Source organism: Protopterus annectens, chromosome 1.part1, assembly GCF_019279795.1.
Source record: "Protopterus annectens isolate FY-2018-M chromosome 1.part1, PAN1.0, whole genome shotgun sequence".
Classification (NCBI taxonomy): Eukaryota; Metazoa; Chordata; order Ceratodontiformes; family Protopteridae; genus Protopterus; species Protopterus annectens.
This window is the reverse complement of record NC_056726.1, coordinates 1,557,748,476-1,557,774,607: the sequence shown is the minus strand read 5'-3', so window position 1 is coordinate 1,557,774,607 and position 26,132 is coordinate 1,557,748,476. Positions and strand designations below refer to the sequence as shown.

The following is a 26,132-nucleotide window of genomic DNA, read 5'->3' as shown; positions in this document are numbered from 1 at the left end:
AAGACTCTGCATCCCAACCTGAAAACCTTGCAGCTAACTGCCTGGAGAATACCATGACTCCTCCTCAGGATAACTTATCCCAGAGAGTGAAGGACATTATTATGGAAGCTCGCCGGCCTTCCACAAGGAATGCATATTCAGCAAAATGGAAAAGATTTCTCACTTGGAACACAACAAAAGGCCTAGATGTGACAGTGATGAGCATGGCACATATACTGGAATACTTGGCAGAATTGTTCCACAATGGCCTGTCTTATTCTTCCATTAAGATACATGCCTCAGCAATTTCAGCAGAATACAATGATGTTCTTCATCTCACATTGCTGCAGTCCTTACATATGGGTAGTCCGCTGTCCTCGGTCGGCCCGAATACCAAAGTATTAGGCTGACGTCGGTCATGGGCGCTCAGATCTGACATCAGAGCGTCAGGGTATAAAAGCGTCATATCCTCAGTCTTTTGCCGCATGGTCCGATGCAGAAGCAGCGTTGCAAGTGCCGTTACGTTCTGAAATTTTAGGTATTCTGAGTTTCAGACCGAAACCAAGTTGGGCTAAGTACCCTGTTGGGGAATATTTTGCTTTTTCTTGCCTCAGTTAATTCCGGCTGTCAGAGAAAGTGAATAATTGTATTTCTTGTGGGAAACAGATACGCATAGGGATTATCACTCTCTTTGCATTCCTTGTTTGGGACGGACCACGGCGTAGTCGGTGCGATTTTGTGCTAGGTTTAATCGCACTATAAAAGAAGGTTAGATTGTGCTAGGTTAGTCTTTGGTAGCGGTGTAATTATAATATGCCGTCGGATCCTCGGCGCCCGCTTCCACGAAGAAGCGCCAAAGACAAATCCTTGAAACCTAGGTTGATTAGATCCGTTTCGGACGCCCGGTCCTGCAGAAGCTACAGTGGAGCAGGTGGATCCGGCTGAAGTTTCTGTTGAGTCTCAGGAAACTTTGATTTTGCAGGATGTGGCCTCACAGGAGTCAGGTCAAGCTGAAGGGGCCTCTCAGGTTACTGTTCTCCCTTCTATGCCTAAGGTGGTTAGGCCTTCTGCTTCTATTTCTAAGGCTTCTTCTAAGGGCAGGTCTGTTTTGCCTTCCTCTGGTGTCCCTTCAGGTACTTCAGGGTCTGTGCCTAAAAGCACATGCTTAAAATGGCAGAAGATTTGATTACTTTAATTAGAGGTTCTATGCCCCTCTGATAAGAGGCCCAGGGTGGAGCCAGAGTTGGAAAGTTTGGATCAGGCCTCAGCGACTCAGACTCTTCTGCTGAAGATATTCAAGATTTTCCCCTTATTGGATTCTGATGCAGAGGATTCCCTCCTTCTGCTTCTCCTCCACAGGATTTTTCGTTTTCAGAAACTCTGCATTCCATGAGGGAGCATTTCGTGGGAAGGACAGGATTTCTCTGATTCATGAAAGAGGCTTAGGGAATTCTTGTTTTACCACAGCATAGACCCTTGGCTATACCTCCTGTTTTGGATGTTGTTCAAGATGTTTTCTCGGAGGCTTCCTTAATCCAGATTCTTTGCCTCCTGCGCCAGTTAAACCGGACAGGTATTACAGGGTGCCTGAGGCTCATAAATATCTGTATAAGAGTCCTAGGGCGGACCCAGAAACTATTAGTCAGGGGCCTAAGGGTGTTAGAGCTTCTGTTGTAAAGAATCCGGTTCCTCTAGATAAGGAAGCTAGAGCTTTGGATAGATGGGGTAAGAAGGTGTATACCTCTTCTACTTCAGCAATGAGGGCTTTAAATTGCTAGTTTCATATGTTGAAGTATCAGAATTTCCTCCTTTCTCAGCTAAAATCTAAAGTGGATGCTTTGGCAGAGGGCATAGAGTGTAAGAATTGCAGGATTTAGTACATGTCTCTGAACAGGTGGGTAAGCATTCTTTGCAGTGTGGTTTTGATGCTGTACAGGCCTCTTCTAGGGTGGCTGCCACTGGATCAGTTCTTCGTAGGCACGCCTGGCTTAAGGATCAGAATTTGTCGAGCATGTTAAAACTAGAATTCTGGATGCCCTACAGTCTGAAGTTTTGTTTGGTCCCCTGTGGAGTCGGTTTTAGAAAATGGAAGACAAGGCTAAGTCTATGCAGACTGTTAAAGATTTTTTGCAGGTGCAACCTCCAAAGTTTAGTAGAAATTGGCCTACTAAGGGGTGGACCTACCCTTCTTCTGATTCTCAGTCTAGGGGTAGATCTAGACGTGGCAGGGGCAGAGCTCACAGTACATTCAGACCTAGAACTTGGAGTTCACCTGCACAATCTGCAGGTGAGGGCAGGAGCCAGTCCTTTTAAGTAAACAGGCCCAATGACCTGCATTTTCAGCTGCCAGATTCTTCTTCCCTGGCAGCTCCTTTGGGAGGAAAATTAGCACTCTTCAAGCAAAACTGGCTTTTAGTCACCCAGGACAAATGGGTATTGGACATTATAAACCGAGGCTACAAGTTCTATTTCCACACATTGCCTCCTTTCAAAGGCATGCCAGATGTTCCTCCTCGGCAAAGGATATAGAGGCTCACAAGCAGATTTCTTTACTTCTTCAAATAGGAGCTATACAGTCAGTTCCTCTGTCAGAAGTGGGACAAGGATTTTATTCTCGCCTGTTTCTAGTACCAAAGAAAGGGAACACGTGGAGACCAATTTTGGATTTATCTATCCTCAACACTTATCTGGACATTCCAAAGTTCAAAATGCTGACGTTACAACAGCTTTTTACCTCTGTTGGGAAAAGATCACTGGATGGTAACTCTGGATCTCAAAGAGAACTTATCTTCATGTTCCTATCAGGCCCAGTTGCAGGAGGTACGTGCGTTTTTGGGCTGGAAATTTACATTATCAGTTCTCTGCATTGCCCTTTGGCTTATCTACTGCACCCAGAGTGTTCACAAAGGTTCTGGCTCCAGTGATAGCCTTTTTCAGGTTAAAAGGAATTCAGATTTATCCTTATTTGGACGATTGCCTGATTATTGCACAACACAAGGCGAACTTCTGCATCATCTACAGTATGTGATGGTAGTGTTAAGATGCCTAGGGTATTCTGTGAACGAAACAAAGTCCAGTCTAGTACCCTCTCAGGACTTGTGCTTTCTGGGTGTGAGACTGAATACAGCTTCCCAGATGGCCTTTTTGACCCCGGACAAACAAAGAAGCCTTTCTCTTTATTTCCATCAAATGTCTCTACAGTCCAGGCTGACTGCAAGGACAGTCCTTCAAGCCTTGGGGTTCATGGCATCTTGTATTCTGGTGCTTCCCAATGCCAAACTGCATATGAGTAAGCTTCAATGGTATCCCAAAAATGTATGGACACAACACTGCCAAGATCTAGACACTGTCATTCAGATAATACCTTGCATTCAGAAAGAATTTTTGTGGTGGGCTCAGGAATGTCACCTAAACAAGGGACTCTCTGTGACCCGACCAGAGGCGAGTCAGATTCTAACGACAGATGCCTCGGACAAGGCTTGGGGAGCACACCTCAATGGAAAATGGGTGCAAGACACGTGGCCTGTCAGACTTCAACATTTGCATATCAACTTGAAGGAGATGTTAGTCAATTTGCATTGATGGCTTTCAAGGATTTACTTCACCCAGGACAGGTGTTGATTCAAACAGACAACACTACTGTCATGTGGTACATCAACAAGCAAGGGGAACCCATTGTACCCTCTTTGCAGGCAAGCGATGATTTTGTAGGGGACTGCTCTCAGTTTACACCTCAATCTTCAGGCAAGGTTTCTACCAGGAGCACAGAACTCCTTAGCGGATGTGTTGAGCAGACAAATTGTGGATCCTCACGAGTGGAAACTGGATCCTCATGTGTTTCAAAAGTTGACAGTGTTATGGGGACTCCAGACATAGATCTGTTAAACTTCTCCACTAAATTACCAGTTGCCAAAGTTTTGCACAAAATGTTTCATCCCACAGCTTGGAAGGTGGATGCTCTATCATTCAGTTGGAGCAATCTTCATGTCTATGCCTTTCCACCTCTGCCTCTCATTCCCAAGGTACTCCTGAAGGCCAGAATAGACAAGCCATCCATGATTTTGATAGCGCCCGGATTGGCCTCGACAGCACTGGTACCCACTACTGAGGAGTTTGATGGGAGCCTCCATGGCCTCTGCCTTTGATTCCGCATCTTTTGTCTCAGGAGGGCAATCACTTCCTCAATGTCAAGATTCAGTCTCTGCATCTCACAGCCTGGCATATTCTGTTTTAGACCCTGGAGGGTCTCAGCTTCCACAACAAGTTTTGAATGTTATTTTTGGAGGCCAGAAGGCCTAGTACAAGGAAAGTTTACGCTGATAAATGGAGGAGATTTTTTCTTTGCAGCAAGCCGAAGGACTTTGATGTTTCCAAGCCTGATTTAAGTGTTTCTCTTCAATGTCTTACTGAGTTATTGGACAAGGGTTTGTCTTTCTCCTCGATAAAGGTTCATGCTGCAGCCATTTCTGCTCACTATGACTGTGACCCTCCTTTATTTTCCCATCCTTTGTTTAAGCAATTTCTTAGAGGGGCAAAGAACATAAGACCCCCATGTGAGCTCCTACTCCTGCTTGGGATCTCAATTTTGTGTTGGAAAAGCTTACTCTACAACCTTTTGAGCCTGCAGCTACTGCCGAGGTTAAAGTATTTATCATGGAAGACTGCTTTTTGTTGGCCATTACCTCTGCAAGGCCGGGTTTCTGAATTACAGGCCCTTATGGCAGTGGAACCTTTCCTGATTTTTCATAAGGATAGGGTGTCTTTGTGTACTAATCCTTCCTTTATGCCTAAAGTGGTTTCTAGTGTGGCCTTGAACCAAACTATTCATTTGCCTACTTTTTATGCAAACCCTCAAAATAAAGGGGAGAAGATTTTGCATACTTTGGATATTCACAGGCAGTTCGTTATTATTTGAGCAGAACCAATCAGGCAGTCTCAGCAGTTGTTTGTTTCTTTTGCTTTGGGTTCTCAGGGAAAACCTGTTTCAAAACAAACTATTTCTAAATGGATTGGGTTTTGTATTTCCTTCTGTTATTCCCATCATGGTAAGGAGATTCCGGCTGGAATCAGACCTCATTCCACTAGAGCTACCGCCACTTCTACTGCCTTTCTAAGGGGTAGCTACAAAGATATTTTGGAAGCAGCCACTTGGAGTTCAGTACATACTTTTTCCAAGCATTACCACCTTCCTCTTTATTCTAAGTCTAGGGCTGGATTTGCCACTGCAATATTACAGGGCATTTTAGCAGCCCCTAATGCTTTATGATTTTGCCATCCTCCCTTTACCTCTGCTTTGGGATTCTACCCATATGTAAGGACTGCAGCAATGTGAGATGAAGAACATAGTACAGTTTTGTACCTACCATAAATGTAGATGTTCAAGATCCACATTGCTGCAGTCCATCTCTCCCTCCTTCCCTCTGTAGTTTGGCATTGTTTTATGGTTTGGGTGATGGTTGTTGTTTTGGGCTGTTTTGGGAGGTATCCTGTTTTGGGCTGTGGCCTTTCTTTTAGGGCCTTCTGACATCTGGGGCAAGAAAAGACTGAGGATATGACGCCGGTCATGCGTCGGTCATGCTTTTATACCCTGACGCTCTGATGTCAGATCTGAGCGCCCATGACCGACGTCAGCCTAATACTTTGGTATTCGGGCCGACCGAAGACAGCGGACTACCCATATGTAAGGACTGCAGCAATGTGGATCTTCGAACATCTACATTTATGGTAGGTACAAAACTGTACTTTAATCCGCCTGTCTTCTCGCATCCTCTCCTAAGACAGTTTCTAAGAGGAATCAAAAAAATCAATCCTCCAAGGAAACCACCTTTAACTACTTGGGACCTTAACTTTGTCCTGGAAAAACTAACACTTCCTCCCTTTGAACCAGTAGCATCGGCGGATCTACAGTTCCTGCCTTGGAAAACTGCATTCCTTCTGGCCATAACCTCAGCAAGAAGAGCATCTGAGTTGCAAGCTTTAATGGCAGTGCAGCCATTTCTTATTTTCCATCAAGACAGAGTTTCATTGAGGACCAATCCTACATTTATGCCAAAGGTGGTATCCAGGGTATCCTTGAACCCAGCAATTCACTTGCCTACATTCTTCCCAAATCCACAAAATAAAGGGGAGAAACTTCTGCACACTCTGGACATACACAGACAATTACTGTTTGTTTGGACAGAACTAAAAGTTACAGAAAGACTGACCAATTGTTTGTAGCATATGCTGCTGGGGCACAAGGAAAAGCAATTTCAAAACAGACAATTTCAAAATGGATAGGAAATTGCATTCGTTTTTGTTACTCCTTTCATGGAAAAACTGTTCCTGCAAACATTAGACCTCATTCCACGAGAGCCACAGCCACCACCACAGCCTTCCTAAGAGGGGTGGCTACCAAGGACATTTAGAAGCTGCTACATGGAGCTCCGTGCATACATTTGCCAAGCATTACAATTTACCTTTATACTCCAGATCCAGAGCAGGCTTTGCTACGGCAGTCCTGCAGGGCATTTTAGCTACACCATCCTTTACACCATCCTTTACTTAGTTCCTCCACCCCCAGATTGGCTATGGTATTCTACCCATATGTGATGACTGCAGATGCATCCTTGAAGGACATAGTACAGTTTTGTACCTACCATAAATGTAGATATCCGATAGGTATGCATCTGCAGTCAGGTTTGCCCTCCCTCCTTCCCCTCTGTAGTATTTTTTTTGGGTGCTTATCCACTCTTATAGTGGTATTTCTTGGGTACTTACCCCTCTTATAGCTAGCTGGGGGGGATCTATTATGGTGTATTTGTTTTTATAGTACTGTGCATGTTTGGATTTGTTTTTTAAAAGGCATCTCTCCAAATTTTAGCCTTCCTTAGAGCGCACCTGGCATCTGGGGCAAGAAAAACTGAGGAAAATGGCGTCGGCTGATGCTTTTATACCCCAGACGCTCTGACGTCGGGGAAAGTGCGACATCAGCCGAGGCCAGACCCAGACCTTGGAATCCGGCTGACCGAAGGGCTGCCTGAGGCAGGACAACCCATATGTGATGACTGCAGATGCATACCTATCGGACATCTACATTTATGGTAGGTACAAAACTGTACTTTCTCCCTACTTGATTTTCCACAAAGACAGGGTATCTCTAAGGACTAATCCGTCTTTCTTACCCAAAGTGGCATTGCAGACGAACCTAAATCAATCCATTGATCTTCCAGTGTTTTTCCCAAATTATTCTGATAGAGCGGAACAAAAATTACATTGTCTTGATGTTCACCGCCAGCTCAGATATTATCTAGACAAAACTAAACATTTTAGGAAATCTGATCAACTGTTTCTATCCTATGCAGAGAACAGGAAAGGCCTTCCAGTTTCCAAGGTGACTTTATCTAGATGGCTGTCTTCTGTGATTACTTACATTTATCAGCTCAGAGGCAAAGAGTTGATTTCTAGGCCAAAATCCCATTCTACCAGAGCTCTAGCTACATCTACAGCTTTTCAGGCTAGACTTCCAATAGACACTATTTGTGCAGCAGCCACATGGGCCTCTCCTCATACCTTTGTTTCACATTACAAATTAGACTTGGCCTCCAGAGACAGAGCGAATTTTGGTTCCACCGTTCTCAAGAGTCTGTTCCATTGAGCCACCCAGGATAGAGGTGCTAGGGACGCGGTCCCATCCAGCAAGAATGAAGGCAAGATTGACAACTTAACATTAAGAAGTTATGTACCTACCATAACGTTCCATGTTAGTTGTCTTCTCTCGCCTTCTTTCTTGCGTCCCGCCCTCCACCCCCCTAGCCTGGTCAGACCGAGAAGATTATGCTTTTTCTATTAAGAGGCTATTAAGAGGCTTTATCCTTTTTTCTAGCTAATCAGCTTCTAGTGTGTCACTAGATTAGGTTGATCCTTTTCAGAGGATTATGATGATTATGATTGTCATTTTTAGTATTGTTTCTTTTCTTCCTCCTTTACAGTTGGAAGAATATATTCATAATTTCCTTAGCTACCAAACGAGATCTGGGTAGTCTCCTCCTTGCATCATGGGATATAGTGTTGCCTCGAGCTGGTAAAATTAGCTCTCGGGCTTAGCAAGTGCCGAGTCGGAGCCGAGGATCGGCTCCGAACCCATCTAGCAAGAAAGAAGGCGAGAGAAGACAACTAACATGGAACGTTATGGTAGGTACATAACTTATTTGTTCTTATTTGTGTGAGCTCCTAAAATCTGAATTTCCATACTCCTCAGTGAAAGTTCATTTGTCAGCTATCTCAGCTTGCTTATCTCTCAGTCCACTTTCCAGATTAGAGGTGATACTCTTTCCCAAAGTGGTCTTTCACATCAGACTGCTGAGAAAATCCATTCCTCCTCCTTGGGATTTGAATTTTATTCTTGAAAAACTCACTACTGCTCCATTTGAACCTTTAGCCTCTTTAAAGATGTGCACTTGGAAAACATTGCTCCTTGTAGCCTTAACTTTGGCCAGAAGAGTCTGAGTTACAAGCACTCATGGCTAGCCCACCTTACCTCATCTTTCATAAGGATAGGGTCTCTCTTTGCACAAACCGCTCTTTTATGTCTAAAGTGGTCAATGAACTATCCCTTAACCAATCTATTCATTTACCCACTTTCTTTTCTTCCCCTCAGAATAACAGTGAGAGAGTGCTCCATTCCCATGATGTTCACAGACCGCTTAGATTTAGTCTGGATAAGACTAAGGACATCAGAAAGTCCAACCAGTTGTTTTTATCCTTTCATCCCAGGGCTCTGGGGAAAGCTGTATCCAAACAAACTATATCTTCATGGATTTCCAAAACAATACCTTTCTGCCACTCTTTCCATGGGGAAAGAGTTACCCTTCACAGTCAGTGCCCACTCAACCAGAACTGTGGCCTCCTCAGGGGCACTCTTCAAAGGCTAGATACAGCCACCATTTTAGAGGCTTCCACATGGTCTTCATTCCACAGTTTCACTAAACATTATAAACTGGACTTGCATCTCTAGGACTAGGGCAGGAATTGCTAAAGCCATCTTCCATGGATTCTTGGAGACTGCACCATCTTCCACCTCTCATAACGCATGCTGAGCTTTGGTACTCTCCCACATGTTAGAATACTGCAACATGAGAATAGAAGGACATGGAATAGTTGTATAAAATCTTACCGTAACTATAGATGTCTGTCTTCCATGTACAGTTTTCCTCTCCCACCTTCCTATAGACCTTTTCCCTTTCTGGATAGCATCCTTTCAGCTTGCCTTAGTCTGTTGTCCGACTGGGGCATTCTGTTCTGAGGTCTGTGCGTGTCAATGTCACTTTTATGGCCAATGGTTTATGGGTCCGTACATGTGACGTCCCACGCACCACACAGCAGTCAGGCTAAGCTTTTGTATAAGAGCCAGACATTCGGGTCACCTGAGGTGGAGGATCCCTCATGTTAGAATAATGCAACATGGAAGAGAAGGACATGTATGGTTATGGTAAAATTTTACACAACTATTCTTTCCTTACTCAGTTGTCCTTGTTCAGATGTTCATTCTTTTTTTAGATCCAAAATAAATTGGGCCAGGCACATCCCACATTTGGCTGTAGATCGTACTTTGATTTTTTGCTAGGTAGAGCCAGGGGGTATGAGCAATAGATGTATTTTCCTGTTCTGCAGAAGTCTTTGTTTGCATCTTTTATTCCTTCCCATTAGTCTGTTTACTGTTGGAATTTCTGTCTTAACTGTGGTTACTTTTGTGGTGAGCTTGGAGGCTCTGTTTGTGTATATTGACCTTTGATCAAAAAAAGGGAAGTTCATTGGAATTCTTTTCACATTTCCTTTTTGTAATATGTCTTTGGGTCTATGGATGTTCATCGTGCATACAGCTGCAGTCATAACAGATGGGTTATCCTGCCATCAGGCGGGTCCTCGGTCGGCCGAATTCCAAAGTCTAGGTCCGGCGTCGGTTGTCGTCGCTGCTTCCCTGATGTCAGTGCGGCAGGGGTATAAAAGAGCCAGCCGACGCCATCTTCTTCAGTCTTTCTTGCCGCGCGGTGCCCGAAGCAGAAGCAGTTCGCAAGTGCCAGTCGGCCAGCTCCTGAGATTTACGAAAATATTTCAGCCAAAGTCTTCTTGAAAGCTAAGTACCCCGTTGGGGAAACTTTTCTTGCCTCAGACCGATGTCAGACAAAGTTAATAATTGCATTTCATGTGGGAAGCAAATACCGCATAAGGATTTCCACTCTTTCTGTATTCCTTGCTTAGGCCCAGACCACGACGTCTCGGCCTGCCGTTTTTGTGCTAGATTCAACAAACGCACTATTAAGCGTCAGGCGGAGTTCGCCCTTCACTATTTTGGTAAAAAATTTAATTATATTATGTCGTCGGATACTCCGACTCCAGTTTTGAGTAAAAAACGCAAAGATAAGGACCGACATAAGAGGTCCGCGACTTCTACTGACACCACGCTAAGGCTGACTACCGGTTCTCCAGTTCTCAGCGAGGCGCCTACGCAACCCCTGAGTACCGATGACACTTCATTACTGGTGTCTTCAGTAACCGAGGTCGCAGGCTCCTCTCCCCATTCCGACTACAGATACCGACGCCACTATTGGCGGGGAAACTCAGTTTAGACAGGCCTGCCATTTCTCAAGGTGTCTTCAGGCCTTCCTCCTTCTCTATTAAAGCTTTCACAAAATCTAAAGCAGCCATGAAAATTAAAAAACAAGGACCTCAGACCCCCTCTCAAGGCCCCATGCCTAAAAAACAGATGCTCAAAATGGCTGAGGATTTGATTACACTTATCAGGGATTCTCAACCCCCCTTGGACAAAAGGCCCAGATTAGAGGAATACTACCCTTCCTCAGATCAAGCCTCTATTACCTCTGAACATTCTGAGGAACAGGACTATACCTATTCTCCTTTTGAAGACTCTGATGCAGAGGAGTCTATTCCCTCGGTCTCCCCCCCTGAGGACTACTCTTTTGGGGAAACCCTACATACTTTGAGGGAGCACTTTCACTGAGAAGGCCAAGATTACTCAGATTCCAAGAAAAGGCTCAGGGATTTTCTCTTGCTCCCACAGCATAGGCCTCTGGCTATCCCTCCTGTCTTAGATATATTAGATGATGTGTACACAGAAGCCAGCCTCAACCCAGATTCTTTACCTCCAGCTCCTGTTAAACCAGACAGGTATTACCGGGTTCCTGATTCACACCAGTTCCTATACAAAAGCCATACTGCTGACCCAGAAACTATTTCACAGGGTCCCAAGGGAATTAAGGCCTCTACTGCTAAAAACCCATTACCTTCAGAGAGAGATTCCAGAGCTTTAGGAAGGTGGGGGAAAAAGGTGTATACCTCGGCCACTTTAACCATGAGGGCATTAAACTGTCAGTTCCATGTGTTAAAGTATCAACAGTTTTTGTTATCTCAGTTGAAAAGCAAAATGACACAACCAGAACAACCAGATTTAAGAGTTGTAGGATTTGTTGCATAGTGCAGAGCAAGTGGGTAAACATACCTTGCAGTGTGGTTTTGATGCTTTAGAGGCCTCATGCAGAGCTGCTGTTACAGGGTCTGTCATACGTAGACATGCTTGGCTCAAAGAGCAAGCCTTACCAGATCATGTCAAAGCTAAATTACTGGATGCACCTCTTCAAAAAGATGTATTGTTTGGTGTTAAAGCTGAGGAGGTACTAAAGAAAATGGAGGAAAAGGCGAGATCAATGCAAACAGTGAAAGATTTCCTGCAGTTACAACCTCCACGTTTCAGCAGAAACTGGCCTTCAAAAAATTGGTCCTTTCCAGCCACGGACAGACCTCAAAGAGGCAGATACAGGCGCCCGAGGGGTAGAGGGCAATCTCAAGGATCATTCAGAGCCAGACAATGGCAAGCACCAACCCTGAGAGATGGAGAAGATCTATCACAGTCATTCAGAAAGCAGACACAATGACTTTCCCCTTTACCTGCAAGCAAAGCTTTAATGGCAGCACCTTTGGGCAGAAAATTGGCATTATTCACAAAAAATTGGCATATTGTCACAAAATATAACAAACCAAAGCACAGCAAACCAATAAAGGGATTAACTCTCCTGCATCCAAGTATAAAAATACTGATAAAATATAAAGTGTCCACATGCAGGTAGAGACAACAACCTGAAATATCCACAGTCTGTCGCTTCAATTACGAATTCCAATTCCAGTAAGGTATAAAAAGTTATTTATTCAGCTAGCAAAAGTTAGCGCTTTCACCAAAAAGGCTTTCTCAAACTACAAAGCTGCCATTGAAACTCATCATTTAAATATATAAAATACAAAGCTGATAGGTTCAAAGTTAATTAATTAAACATGCTAAATACTGCCGATGTGGTAGCTGAACTAGGGACAGACCTGAACAGGTTGGAGCTGGACTTTATAAAACTTAAGAAATTGCAGCTACAAAGGCAACATTTTGAAGCCTGTATAGCGAAACGCGTTGTGCCACGAGGCTTGCGCGTTTTAAAAATGCCAACGTCAGGTAATACCTTTCCTGTTTTATTACATAAGTGGCAGCAGTTAAATTTGACTCCAAGTTTTGATTATATGAAACTCTTAAATGAGTTTCATGCTGCAGAGGAAGCGGCACTGCGTAGTAGTGTTAATGAACAGTACAACAAGTTTTTTGAAAAGTATAACTGTTCCAAAGCACAATCTGGCATAGAACGTTTATTGGATAATGTACAACTGTTCGAGAAGCGACTTCTCGAACAGAAGAAGAATAAGTTGATGAGAGACCTACAGGATTTTCGTTTAGGCCATGTCTTTACTTGGCCACGTACGAATGAAGGACTTAATAATGGACAGTATAATAGGAGTGCCCTTAACAGGGGTGTAAATGTTAGCTCTGTTGTGAATACTGGTGATGTACATGTCGCTGAGTCTGCATTAACCACTGATGTGCCTGTAAATGTAAATGATGCAATGGATGTTAATAATCCTCACATGTCTTTGGGAAATGATACTAACAACTCAAATGCTAATATAGATCCCCTACTACACAGGCTGGGATGCCCTTTCCCACCCCTTTCCCCATAGCCGACAATACCTTTTTTGGGAGACGGAGGTCACAGAGCAGAGGGAGGAACAAACGCAAAGGGTCGGGAGGGCAGCATACGGGGCCAACCTTGAAGAAGATGTGGGGAAAAGTAGGGGATCGTTAGTAGTTAATTTGTCTGGGGTGGCCACGGTGGTGCAGTGGTTAGCATTGCCGCCTCACAGCAAGAGGTTCTCCGGTTCGATCCTCGGCTGGGGTGCCTTCTGTGCGGAGTCTGCATGTCCTCCCTGTTGTCGCGTGGGTTTCCTCCGGATGCTCCGGTTTCCTCCCACATCCCAAAGACATGCTGCAGGTGGATTGGACACTGTAAATTGGCCCTAGGTGTGCATGTGAGTGTGCCTTCTGTGGAAGGTTGGGCGCCAGGCTGGCAACTCGACACCGTAAAACTCCACTGCCAATCAATGTGCGGACAAGGTGATCCGCTGTGGCGACCCCTAACCGGGAAAAAGCCGAAAGAAGAAGAAGAAGAAGTAGTTAATTTGTCTGATAGATTGTTGAGTACATATGAAGAAGAAGTACTGAATAAAGGCCTGAGTTACATACCTACCTGTGACAGTGATGTCACAGATTCTATATTGGATATCAAGATATTTGTTAGGAAAGCACAGTTGAAATTGGATTTTGGAGCTTATGATGGAACAGCAGTTAGTGATGATTTAGGGAAGTTTCGCCCTAATAGTTTATACATGCCTGTGCTGCACCCCCTGCTGGATACTTTTTCTAAATTGGTTGAAGATGATTTATATAAGTATTACTGTGAGAAGAAGAAGTATGGATCTAGGTCTAAGAAGTATAACTTAACGTACCTACAAAGGAAGGCTTTGAATGATCTTAGAAATGAGGAGTCAATAGTTATCAGACCAGCAGATAAGGGGGGACCGATAGTGGTTATGGATACAGACAAGTATGTATGTAGTATGAATCTAATGCTTAGTAACACTGAATTTTATAATATTATTAGTCTCAATGAAGTAGGAATTAAAGTTTTCCAAGTTTATGATACACTTGAGGATTTGCACCAGAATCAGCTTTTACCAGATACATTGTTGAGGTATTTAAAAGTTAGTAATCCACGCCTACCAGAAATAAAAGGACTGCCTAAGGTTCATAAGTCCTTGATTGATCCACCATTGCGACCTATTGTTGCAGGACAGGGATGGCTGACTGAACCCTTTTCCATCTTATTGGAATTTTACCTTAGACCCTTGGTTGATTCCAATATGTATACATTAAGGGATAGCAAACAATTTTTAGTTGACCTATATGAATATATGGCTACTTTGGATGATCAGGAATTTTACATACTTGTAACACTAGATGTGGTAAGTTTATTTACAGTCATTCCCAATACTGAAGGTGTACTGAGGTTACAACGCTATATAAAGAGGAATTCTGACTTTGATGAAGAATTCATAGACATTATTGCCTTGTTCATGGAGATAGTCTTGGAAAATAATGTTTTTGTCTTCGACGACAAAATCTTTGTACAAAAGGATGGCGTAGCTATGGGCACATCTTGTGCCAATAGCTACGCCAATTTGGTTATGGCTGACTGGGAAGTGGAATCACTGTTTCTCATGGCTGGTTTTAGTGAGAATGTAGGCTATTATAGATGATTTGTAGATGACCTCTTCCTAATTTGGAAAGGTAGTGAGGCATCCCTGATCCAGTTTGTGGATGAGCTTAATGGTCTTACAGATTTTCTTAAGTTTACAGTGAATTATTCCAAGTCAAGTATTTCATTTTTAGATGTTAGTATTAATAGACTTGCTATAATGGCCTATTGAATACTTCCATACATAGAAAGCCATGTTTTAGGAACACTCTGTTACATCGGCGGAGTATGCATCCAAGGTATGTTTTTGAAAACATAATGAAAGGGCAGTCCATGAGGGCTTCACGTTTAAACCCTAGTACAATGGATTATTCTCTGGAGATGTCTGCCCTCAAAAATAGGCTTTTGGAAAGACAGTACGCCACAAGGGATGTGGAGAGGAATATTGAGTTAGTTAACTCTCTAAGAGAAGGTTTGGCTAAACCCTATTTTTCTGATTGGAAGGGTGTTAACCCTGTCAGTTCTACTGGTAAAACAGAACCTCTTAGGATCCCTATGTATTTCACCAGGGATGTTAATATCATTAGAGGGGTAGTGAGGAAACACTGGGACGTTTTGAAGTTGGATGAAGAGTTATCCGGTGTAGTGGGACAGGATCCCAGTTTTACATATAAGAACAAACAGAATATTAAGAACAAACTCTGTGATAGATCGGTTCACAGGATGTTGAATATAAGGAATGGTAGTTTTAACACTCAGCCATGTGGTAAATGCAATCAATGCAAGTATGTGGATTTAGGTTTGACCTTTACACACCCCATTACTGGGATAGTCTATGAATTTAGGACCAATACATTCTGTACAACTACAAATGTGGTGTATGTAGCCCGGTGCGTCTCATGCACGTCTTTCTATGTAGGTAAGATGTGCAGACAGCTTAGGGAGCGCATCAGGGAACATGTTTACAGTATTAGGATAGGGTCCGAACATAACGCACTTGCGAAACATGTTAAAAGTATGGGTGCTGAACATTATTTTGTTTTTAATGTCATGCAACATGTCCTATCAGATATTAGAGGTGGGGATGTAGATGCTCATTTACAAGAGGCTGAGCTTAGATGGATAGTCAGGCTGAGAGCAGATAAGAAGCCTGGACTAAATGATAAAACACAAGTGAAACCACTTCTAAAAAAGAGAAGACTTTTTAGGCATTAGTTTTATTTATCACATGTTTTTTATATATTTTTTATATATTCTTTATATGTTTTTTTCTATATATTCTTTATATATTTAGGGTACTGTATGTTTTTAAATGTTTTAATGTGGATTGTGATTCTATGCATGTGTAAATGAATGTATATCATTTTAAATGAATCAATGATGCAGTATTTAGCATGTTTAATTAATTAACTTTGAACCTATCAGCTTTGTCTTTTATATATTTAAATGATGTGTTTCAATGGCAGCTTTGTAGTTTGAGAGAGCCTTTTTGGTGAAAGCGCTAACTTTTGCTAGCTGAATAAATAACTTTTTATACCTTACTGGAATTGGAATTCGTAATTGAAGTGACAGAGACTGTGGATATTTCAGGCTGTTGTCTCTACCTGCATGTGGACACTTTATATTGTCACAAAAGACAAATATATTCTGGACATTATAGACAGAGGCTACAGATTCCACTTTCACGCCCTTCCAAAAATGAAAGGCATGCCAAACCTGCCACAAAATCAAAGGGCAGAGGCACAAAAACAAATTTCAGCTCTCATGGACATGAAAGCTATTCAAGAGGTACCTGCAAAAGAACAAGGTCAAGGGTTTTATTCCAGACTATTCCTGGTACCAAGGAAAGACAAAGATTGGAGGCCTATTTTAGACCTATCCATCCTAAACACATATTTGCAGGTACCAAAACTCAAGATGCTCACATTACAGCAGCTTCTTCCCATGCTGGGCAAGGAGTCTTGGCTGGTAACATTGGACCTCACGGAGGCATACCTGCATGTCCCTATCGGACAAGATTGCAGAAGATCAGATTTCTTGCAGTTTCAACCCATTATCAATTCTCTGCATTGCCCTTTGGCTTATCTACTGCGCCCAGAGTGTTTATGAAATGCCTGGCATCAGTAATTGCCTTCTGCAGACTTCAAGGAATACAAATATACCCATATCTGGACGACTGCCTGATCCAAGCGGACAGCAAGGACATACTTCTGAAACACCTGGCGTTTGTAATAAAACTGTTGAACTTTCTGGGATACACAGTCAACAAAAAGAAATCAAAACTAATACCCTCTCAAAAAATAATTTTCCTGGGTGCCAGCTTGAATACAAACACCCAGATGGCCTACCTCACGCCAGACAAACAAGGGCAACCATCTCAATACTTCAGCAAAATGGCAACCTTCACCAGGCTGACTGCAAGGAAAATCCTGCAGGCTCTGGGATTCATGGCATCTTGCATCCTTCTGATCCCATGTGCAAAGCTGCATATGAGGAAACTTCAATGGTACCTAAACTTATGGTCTCAACACAGCCACAGTTTGGAAACAATTATACCACTCATTCCATGTCTTCAAAAGGAATTTCTGTGGTGGGCTCAAGCATGCCAAAGAAACATAGGTCTCCCTTTCTGCATACCTCAAGCAACTCATATCATCACAACAGACGCCACGGACTACGACTGGGGGGCACACATGACAGATCAGTGCATTCAGGGAAAATGGTCCCAAAAAGAGAAGCACCTACACATCAACCAAAAGGAAATGCTAGCAGTGCAAAATGCTATTATGGCCTTCAAAGACCTGCATCCAGGCCAGCTAATTGATAAGGACAGACAACACCACAGTGATGTGGTACATAAACAGGGGAGAACTCATTCATACCCCCTGTGCAGACTAGCCATGACCCTATGGAACACAGCTCTGGAATTGCAAATCCAACTTCAGGTACAATTCCTGCCAGGGAAGGAAAACACACTGGCAGACAGCGTAAGCAGAAATATGACAGATCCACACGAATGGAAGTTGCATCCTCAAGTTTTCGCAAAGATAACTCGGGCATGGGGACAGCCAGATATAGATCTCTTTGCTACCCACAGAAATTACCAATTGAAAAAATTTTGTTCAGGGACCTATCATCCACAGGCCTGGAAAGTGGACGCACTTTCTTTCAATTGGACAACATTGACAGTCTATGCCTTTCCGCCTCTCCCTCTGCTGCCCAAAGTTCTATTAAAAGCCAGAGCAGAGAGGCCGAAAATTATTCTCATTGCTCCAGATTGGCCAAGACAACACTGGTATCCGCTCCTGAAGAGCCTGATGCATTCCCCACCATGGATCCTACCTCTAGTGCCTCTTCTGTTGTCCCAGCACAACTTCAAAACTCTTCACAGCCAGCTCAAAACCCTAAATCTAGCTGCATGGAGAATCCCTTGATTTCCCAACAGACCCTCCTCTCCAAGGAGGTGCAGGATGTCATCTTGGAGGCCAGAAGACCTTCTACTAGAAAAGCCTACTCCGCCAAATGGAAACGATTTTGTGCCTGGAATCAGAAAAAGGGCCAGAATCCTTGGGTAATAAATTTACCTCAAATTTTACAGTACCTAGCTGAGATGTTAAACAGTGGACTTTCCTTCTCCTCCATCAAAATCCACGCTTCAGCCATTTCTGCACAGTACAACACAGATCCTCCTTTATTCTCTCATCCTCTCTTAAGACAGTTCCTCAGAGGGGCAAAGAATATAAAACCCCCAAGGAAACCACCAGTCCCTGCTTGGGACCTCAACTTCATATTGGAAAAGCTGACCCTTCCTCCATTTGAGCCAGCTGCTTCAACAGAACTGCAATACTTGTCATGGAAAACAGCCTTCCTTCTGGCTATTACCTCAGCACGCAGGGTTTCGGAACTACAGGCCCTCATGGCTGTGCAACCTTTCATCATTTTCCATCAGGGCAGAGTTTCCTTACGAACCAACCCTACCTTTATGCCAAAGGTGGTGTCCAGTGTAGCCTTGAATCAGACTATCCACTTACCTACCTTTCACCCTAACCCACAAAACAAAGGGGAAAGACTACTGCATTCCTTGGACATTCACAGGCAACTTCATTATTATTTGGACAGGACAAAGCCATTCAGGAAATCCGAGCAACTCTTTGTGTCCTGTGCTACAGGTGCTCAAGGAAAGGCTATCTCCAAACAGACAATCTCAAAATGGATAGCCCACTGCATACGCTTTTGTTACTCATTTCATGGAAAAGCTGTGCCTTCAAGCATCAGATCCCACTCCACAAGGGCCACAGCTACCTCTGCAGCTTTCCTCAGGGGGGTTCCTACCAAGGACATTTTGGAAGCAGCCACTTGGAGTTTGCACACTTTCTCCAAACACTATCACCTTCCACTTCATTCTAAATCTAGAGTGGGATTTGCCACAGCTGTCTTGCAGGGCATCCTTGCTCCTCCTAGTTCCACTTAGTGCCTGCCACCCCTACTTAGCTTTGGGATTCTACCCATCTGTTATGACTGCAGCTGTATGCACGATGAACATAGTACAGTTTTGTACCTACCATAAATGTAGATGTTAGAGTGCTCATACAGCTGCAGTCCAGGTTTCCCTCTCTCCATCCCCTCTTAGGACAGGCCTTATGACAAGCACCTTCTCATACAACCTATTTGGGGTATTCTTTTATGGTATATTTGCTTGCAACTACTGTTTTTTGATTATTCTATATTGCATGATTACATAAGCTTATGTTTTGCCTTCCTTCTGGGGGCACCTGACATCTGGGGAAAGAAAAACTGAAGAAGATTGCATCGGCTGGCTCTTTTATACCCCTGCCGCAGTGACGTCCGGGAAGAAGCGACGACAACCGACGCCGGACCTAGACTTTGGAATTCAGCCGACCGAGGACCCGCCTGACGGCAGGATAACCCATCTGTTATGACTGCAGCTGTATGAGCACTCGAACGTCTACATTTATGGTAGGTACAAAACTGTACTTTGCACCCTTTTAGAAGAACTTCACTTCTCGCTTGTCTTCATTTTGTCTTTGAGTGATTTCAGATTTTAATAGCTACAAGGCCTTCCGCCTTCTCAACTTATGGTACTGAGGGAGCATTTTTGTTTTGGCATAAGGGTCATACTGTTTCTTTGGAGTTTGCTCATACTCAGGATTGTTTAAATTCTGTACAGGCTGTCTGAAAATTATACTTTAGTTATAACCCATGTGCTCTTTGTCCACCTATTGTCAGCTCTCCTCCTGATTGGACTTGAGACCATATGCTCCCTTCTTACTGTGCATCTCCAGCACAGTCACAAGAGCTGTCTGGAAACGTATATATCCCATTAGTATGGGCATATGGTGTAGGCCCTAACCCCTTGTCTTAGATGGGGAATGTGCAACCCCCCACTTCAGTGGGGAAGGGTGGCTACTGTGCCATTCCAGTGCTAATGCGTGCTTTGGTGTACCTTCAGTGACTGCTACCTCCTAATTGGCCAGTGGTTGAATGCCTTGCCTATGCCCATCCTAGCATTGCTATCCCTTCACCAAGGGATTCTGACATTGGACAGCCCCCTGTACATTCTGTAGCCCCCCCCCCCCACCAGCTCCAGTAGATAGCTAAGCCACTAACTCAACTTAGGTTGCCTGAACCATGGTCATGACTCTCTCTCTCTGCCAGCAGAACTACCTAGCTGTCAGATTTGTTTTGTTTTGGTCTCATCTAGAAGAATCTTTCAACTAAAGGGCACTTCGCTAAAGGAGCTCCTGTAGTACTTCTTTCAGAAATGTTCCCAACAGCCATTTGCTTTGAAGCCACTTATTCTGTACTAAATTTTAGCTTGAACTGCAAGTCTGAAAGTGGAGTTTATCTTGGTAGAGCATTCATTCAGGGCTTTCTGTCTAAAACTAGTTTTATCTTTCCTTTGCGTACTACTTGATGTCCTTTTTCTCACATAGATCATTTCAGTGGAAAGATTCTAACTTGGATATCCTAATACTCTTGGACCTTTCGAAAATGCATTTGACTAGTCAGTATTTTTTCACACTCTCTGTTCCTGCTGTCAGTCGATCATCAGCCCCCTCAATGGCAAGTCTGCCCTTTGTTCCGCATCATGGGGGAAGAGGTTCAGCTGGGATGGGCCATCAGGAGTGATTTAAGGTTTTCTGCTTTTAGTTTCCCACAGCCTTATCACACACACAACCAGGTAGACCTAGAGATGCCATACAGTGGGATGGTAGAGGCTGGGTCCCCTCACTTTTGTAATGGGTGTTTCCTCCAAGTATCTCTGTTCCATCCCATCCCCATGGCATGAATTAGAGAGCTTCCCAGTCTCTTAAGTCAGCACTGCCTAGTATGTCCCAAAGTGAATGCAAATCCAACCCTCCCCCTGGCAGAGAGGAGAGGAGAGTGGGTATGTCCTTCAGTCTTCCCTTTCCCTGCCTGGCTTCACCAGTGCCAGGGCTGCTAGTTAAACCTTGGCCTGCTGGGTATCAGTTGTAATTCCATCCCACTACCATGGAGGCAGTCCTTTGTCTGTATTTTTTGGGCAGGGCAGCCTGTCTCTTTTTTTCCTCTTCCAGGGACATACTTAGTACCCCTCCCCCACCGCAAGATTAGTTTTGCTGCATGCCAGCTCTCCAATCCAAGAAGGTGTTTATTTTCACCTGACAGTGTGTTGGCAAGCACACCTCTTTACAGTAGTCCAAGGAGGTAGGCATTTGATTTGGAAAGTATGAGATGAGTTCTGCAGAGACCCACAGGTATTGGAAATTTTATAAACAGAAATAATTCTCATTGTGACTACATGCCGAACGTGCACTTGCATGTGCTGACTTTGGTAACCATGATGGCCTGTTTTTGATTGAAGGCCTGTTTTGACAGGGTGAGTGTTAACCTGTCTGCGGAGTTCTTTTAACAAGCTTCTGATTAAATTGCTTTGCTGAAATGAGTTTTCAGGTTTAGCCAATTCCAGACAGCAGGACTAACTACAGCAGCTAAAATGCAGTTAACAACTCCATTGGTTAAGCTAGCTTGCTGGAACTTGGGTGGCCATTCTCTGCCTGGTGTATTGTCTGTATATGATCATTGGAGGTATTGCCAGCAGCCTGGAACTCCATTTAGAATGGAGGAACAGCAGTTTCAACCAGGTAACATAAGCAGCAATGTGGTAGTGCTTTAAAAAATAAAAAATAATAAAAGGTCTTTATTGTAGTGCCACCATATACTCTCCAGTTTTAACCATACCAAAGTAATAAAATAACAGTATTATATTAAGTAAAATGCAGTATACATTTAATATAGTGTTATAAAAAACAATAAGTCAGATGTGAAATGCTTAAAATGTGCCCATAATATGAATTTGAGGAATTATCTTGCATGTTATTTGAGTAAGTAAATGCACAGTTCAGCTTTTATTAAAAGTAATCTACAGATGAGGCATACATTGTCTTATTTTTTGTAGGTAGTTATATTTATGCTGGGTTATTGGCCCTGTGTGACAAGCCTAGCTGTGTAGGAGTTACTACTGAGATGAGGCTTTGCTGTAGTACTTTGTGTTTGAGTAGATTTAACATGTTGCTTACACGTATATTACATAAAACCTAATGTAGTTTCATTTTAGCTCCCCACATTACAGGATTCATGAGGACAAATTAGCATTATATGTGGATATATATTTTTGAGAAGTAACATTTCTATTGTGTGGTTTTGTACTCATTATTGCTTGTTCGTCTTTTGCAATTTAGATAAATGGTATAACATTAAACTCAAGCTGATTGGGTTGCAGTAGGGAGACGGAAGAAAGCCAAGGAAACATCTTTCTCTACAGGGGACTTGGCGATTTCAAAACCTCAAGGTTCTCTGAAGAAACGGAAGACATCAGGACTGTGTACTTGATTTGTGGTGTTGAACCATGCTTGTATTATGGACTCGGTTGCTCTTCCAGCAACAGAACCAAAATAAATACATAAATAAGTAAAAGTAAAAATGGTGTGAGGCATTTGTGACCCCTTAACCCTTTGAGGACTATGTCATTGGTTGTTACATTCCCTTTGGTAACGTGAATGGGTGTACTATAATTGCATGCTGAAATTGTTTTATTTCATTTAATTTCCTGAGCAGAACTTTACGTGTTTTGCTGTTTGTCGATTTCACTTCAAGTAACCTGATGTCTCATGATGAATTTTAGTATATGTGAATTCTTAGATAAGTAGGTAAAATGGAGATTGCTTAGCAGCATTTAATAGCAAATATTCAGAAGTAGTATGTTCGTAAGTATTCACAGATTTGCATTAATAGCTTTGTTCAGTCTTTATTACAACTAACTAAATCAGGGAAGCATCTGAAGTCTACATTGGGTTAACAGGCCACACAGGACTTTTATAGGTTGGGAAAGAGTGATGCACATCTGTGTAAGATTTTTTTATTTTTATATATATGTATGAGTACTGCATTTACAGTTTAACCATTGCTTTAGGTTTTTGTTACATGTGAAAGACAAATAGTAGTAAGGCTGTGTAATTTTGATGTAACCTGTATATCTTCCTGTCACTTTGTTTCGGTAGAATCCAGATTCTAAAACGATGCAAATTAATCTAACTGGATTCCTGAATGGAAAGAATGCACGTGAGTTTATGGGTGAATTGTGGCCATTGCTGTTAAGTGCACAGGAGAATATTGCAGGAATTCCTTCTGCCTTCCTCGAACAGAAGAAAGAAGAAATAAAACAACGACAGGTATTTGTATTCAGAGCCTAGTTTGACAAATTGAACAGTAATTTGTACATATTTGTTAGAGTTCTTTATGCTAACAAACAACAACAAACAGTCAGGTTTAGCATTATTACAAGTTAAATTCTGCAACAGAATTTTAGAGATGGGTATTCTGTTTAAAATGAATGGCTTGTGCCAAATGAGATTTCATTGGTAGATATTTATTTGTGACCCCCCCAATGAAGGACGTCTGTTGCAAAATTCATGACATTTCTTTTTCTGCTGTGTAACAGTAATCATCACCTGGCTGGATTTTCTTGGAGTTGGTGGTCCTTTAGAAGAGGGTAGCTTGTCTCTTGCTGTTGCGTAACCAGTGTCTGTATAGGTTAACAGGGGAAATATGGATGTTATTCATAAGGTAACTGTTGCAGCACACCATACTAATTGGACTTGTCCACTAAGATATCTGGCTCAGGTTTCTTCCACATCCTTAGAATGCTGATGTGCTAGCATACAGGAGGCATATGGATGTGCAGCAGCTCAGAACATTGTTGTTAGTATATGTATGCATAATTCTGTCAAAGTCGCATTTAGTTATATGTTGTGGTCAGCATCAGAGACTCTGGCAAATAAGTACCCTGATGGGGACCTTTCCTCTATTTCATTATTTTTTTTCTTGGACAAGCTTACTTAGGATAAACGGAAAATATGAGTGTGTGCCATATTTCTTACAAGAGACTCCCTCTTAAGTTGATTATTTTGTATTGGGACTGAACACAGCTTAGAAGTCTGCTTTGTCTGTTTAGTCTACTCTGGATAATGTTAGGGGAAAACGGTAAACACTCTCAAAAATTTAATTAACGAACTTTCCATATTCTTCTCTGGGACCATTACTTCTGAGGCAGAGAGCTCTGTTGCCTCACAGTTGGCTGCCCAACCATCCATTTCAGATTTGTTCATGAGGCTTATTTCGCATGCAGCTGAAGGTACCTCAAGGGCGGCAGGTTCAGGGTTTTCCATAAAGGAGACCTGTCTGGATGAACCTGTTTAATTTTGTGGAGACTTTCAAGTCCTCCTTCGTCAATTCTTCCTTTGACAGAAGTTCTTTGTTTGGCCTCATGGTTAAAGACACTGTCCAGGTGTGAGCAGGATGGTAAGACCCTGTCTGCAGTGGGGTATGCTTTTTGACTCCTCAAAGAACCTTCCCTAGGAATCCGAGTTGGTCGAAAAACGTGGTTCAGAAAATCCCAGGGTCCTTTCCATGAATCCACATGGAAATAGTTTCCCCAGGGGTGGGGTGGGGGCCCTAACGGTAGATGCCACCTGCATGGCAGAGAAGGCCTGCAGAACCAAGGATCTAGGGACAGTTTCTCTAAAAGATCCTACCAGTGTTCCTGAAAGGAGGTCCAATTTTCCACATCTGGAGACAGTTGGGGGTCATCTATCCCTGCACCAGAGAGCCTGACTAGAGATTACAAAATATGCATGGGTGCAGAGAATTGTTTCCAGAGGTTATATAATCCCCCCCCCCCCTTAACAGTAAACAAAATTATTGATGATCTACCCAGTTAGAGGAAAGATGCTGCACAGAAAATAAAAAAGCGGCTAGAAAAAGTCATCCAGGAGGTCCCCTCAGACCAGACAAAATCTGGAACCTACTCGAGGTTAGTTTTAGTGCAGAAGAAAACCAGGTGAATAAATCACTTCAGTACGCAAAGTTTCGGGTAGTCATGTGTCAATGTTGCCCTTCCTGCACAAGAACTATTAGATGTGCTCAGTAGATCTTCAGGATGTGTACTGTCACATAAAGATGAACAAGTGATCCAGAAGATAACCTGCGCTTCAGGCTGGGAGCCGGTCATTACCAGTTCAGACCTCTGCCCTTTGGCCTCACTATAGCCCCCAGGGTGCTCATCAAATGCATGCAGTAGTAGCAGCTCACTTGAGACTTCAGGGATTCTGGGTGTTTCCTTACTTGGATGACTGGCTTATAAACATTCCAACTAGACATCTACTAATAAAAGCACAAGATTATGTACTCCATTTGTGCTCTCACTTAGGAATTACAATCAACCAGAACAAATCTCATCTAGAACCTTCTCAAGTATTAGAGTTCATAGGGGCTTTGTTCAGTATGCCATCAGTGACAGCACCCCTTCCCTTACTAAGGATACAGACTGTTCATTTCCAAGTCAAAAAGATAAAATTCTTCTGTACCAGCTCGGTTGATTCTCCAAGCCTTGGGATCAGTGTCTGCGGTGATAGTTCTAGTTCCATTAGCAAGGTACCATATGAGAATTCATCAGTGAAGTCTAGTGACTCAGTGGTCCATTCTGCACCAGCCTTTGTGCACCCCAATCAGAGTAACTCAAGCATGCTAAAATTATCTGTTTTGGATTCATTCAGATCAGGTTTTACAAGGCTGTCCCTTCATCCTCCCTCATCCCAAGGCCATAGTGACTACAGACGCTTCCCAAATTGGGTGGAGGGGGGGCACTTCCTGGGAAAGACGGTCCAAAGCACCTGGTCCATGGAAGAGGCCAACACACACATCAGTGTTCTAGAAATGAGAGCAGTACTCCTCGCGTTGCAGACCTTCTAAGACTCTGTTCCTTGTGGGACTATTGCGATTCAGATGGATAGTATGTCAGTATTCTTGGTGCATCAACAAACAAGAAGAACCAGATCTTACTGTTTGTGTCGAGGACTTCTGAGAGTGTGGCAGTGGGTGTTCTCATCCAGTCGATTTCTGATAGCAGCACACATTCTGGGCAATGCAGTGTTATAATAGACAAGTGGAACAGGTCCATTTTATTACCTC

The 26,132-nt window shown here is 43.0% G+C and overlaps 1 protein-coding gene across 1 annotated transcript in view; it reads left to right on the top strand.

The window, feature by feature from the left end:
* SRRM1 (serine and arginine repetitive matrix 1) overlaps positions 1-26,132 on the top strand; it is a gene marked incomplete in the record, with an annotated part of 1,602,281 nt that overhangs the window by 262,989 nt on the left and 1,313,160 nt on the right. The window contains 1 exon segment of the mRNA XM_044083096.1: positions 23,165-23,335. Within this exon segment, the coding sequence (XP_043939031.1) occupies positions 23,165-23,335 (171 nt within the window).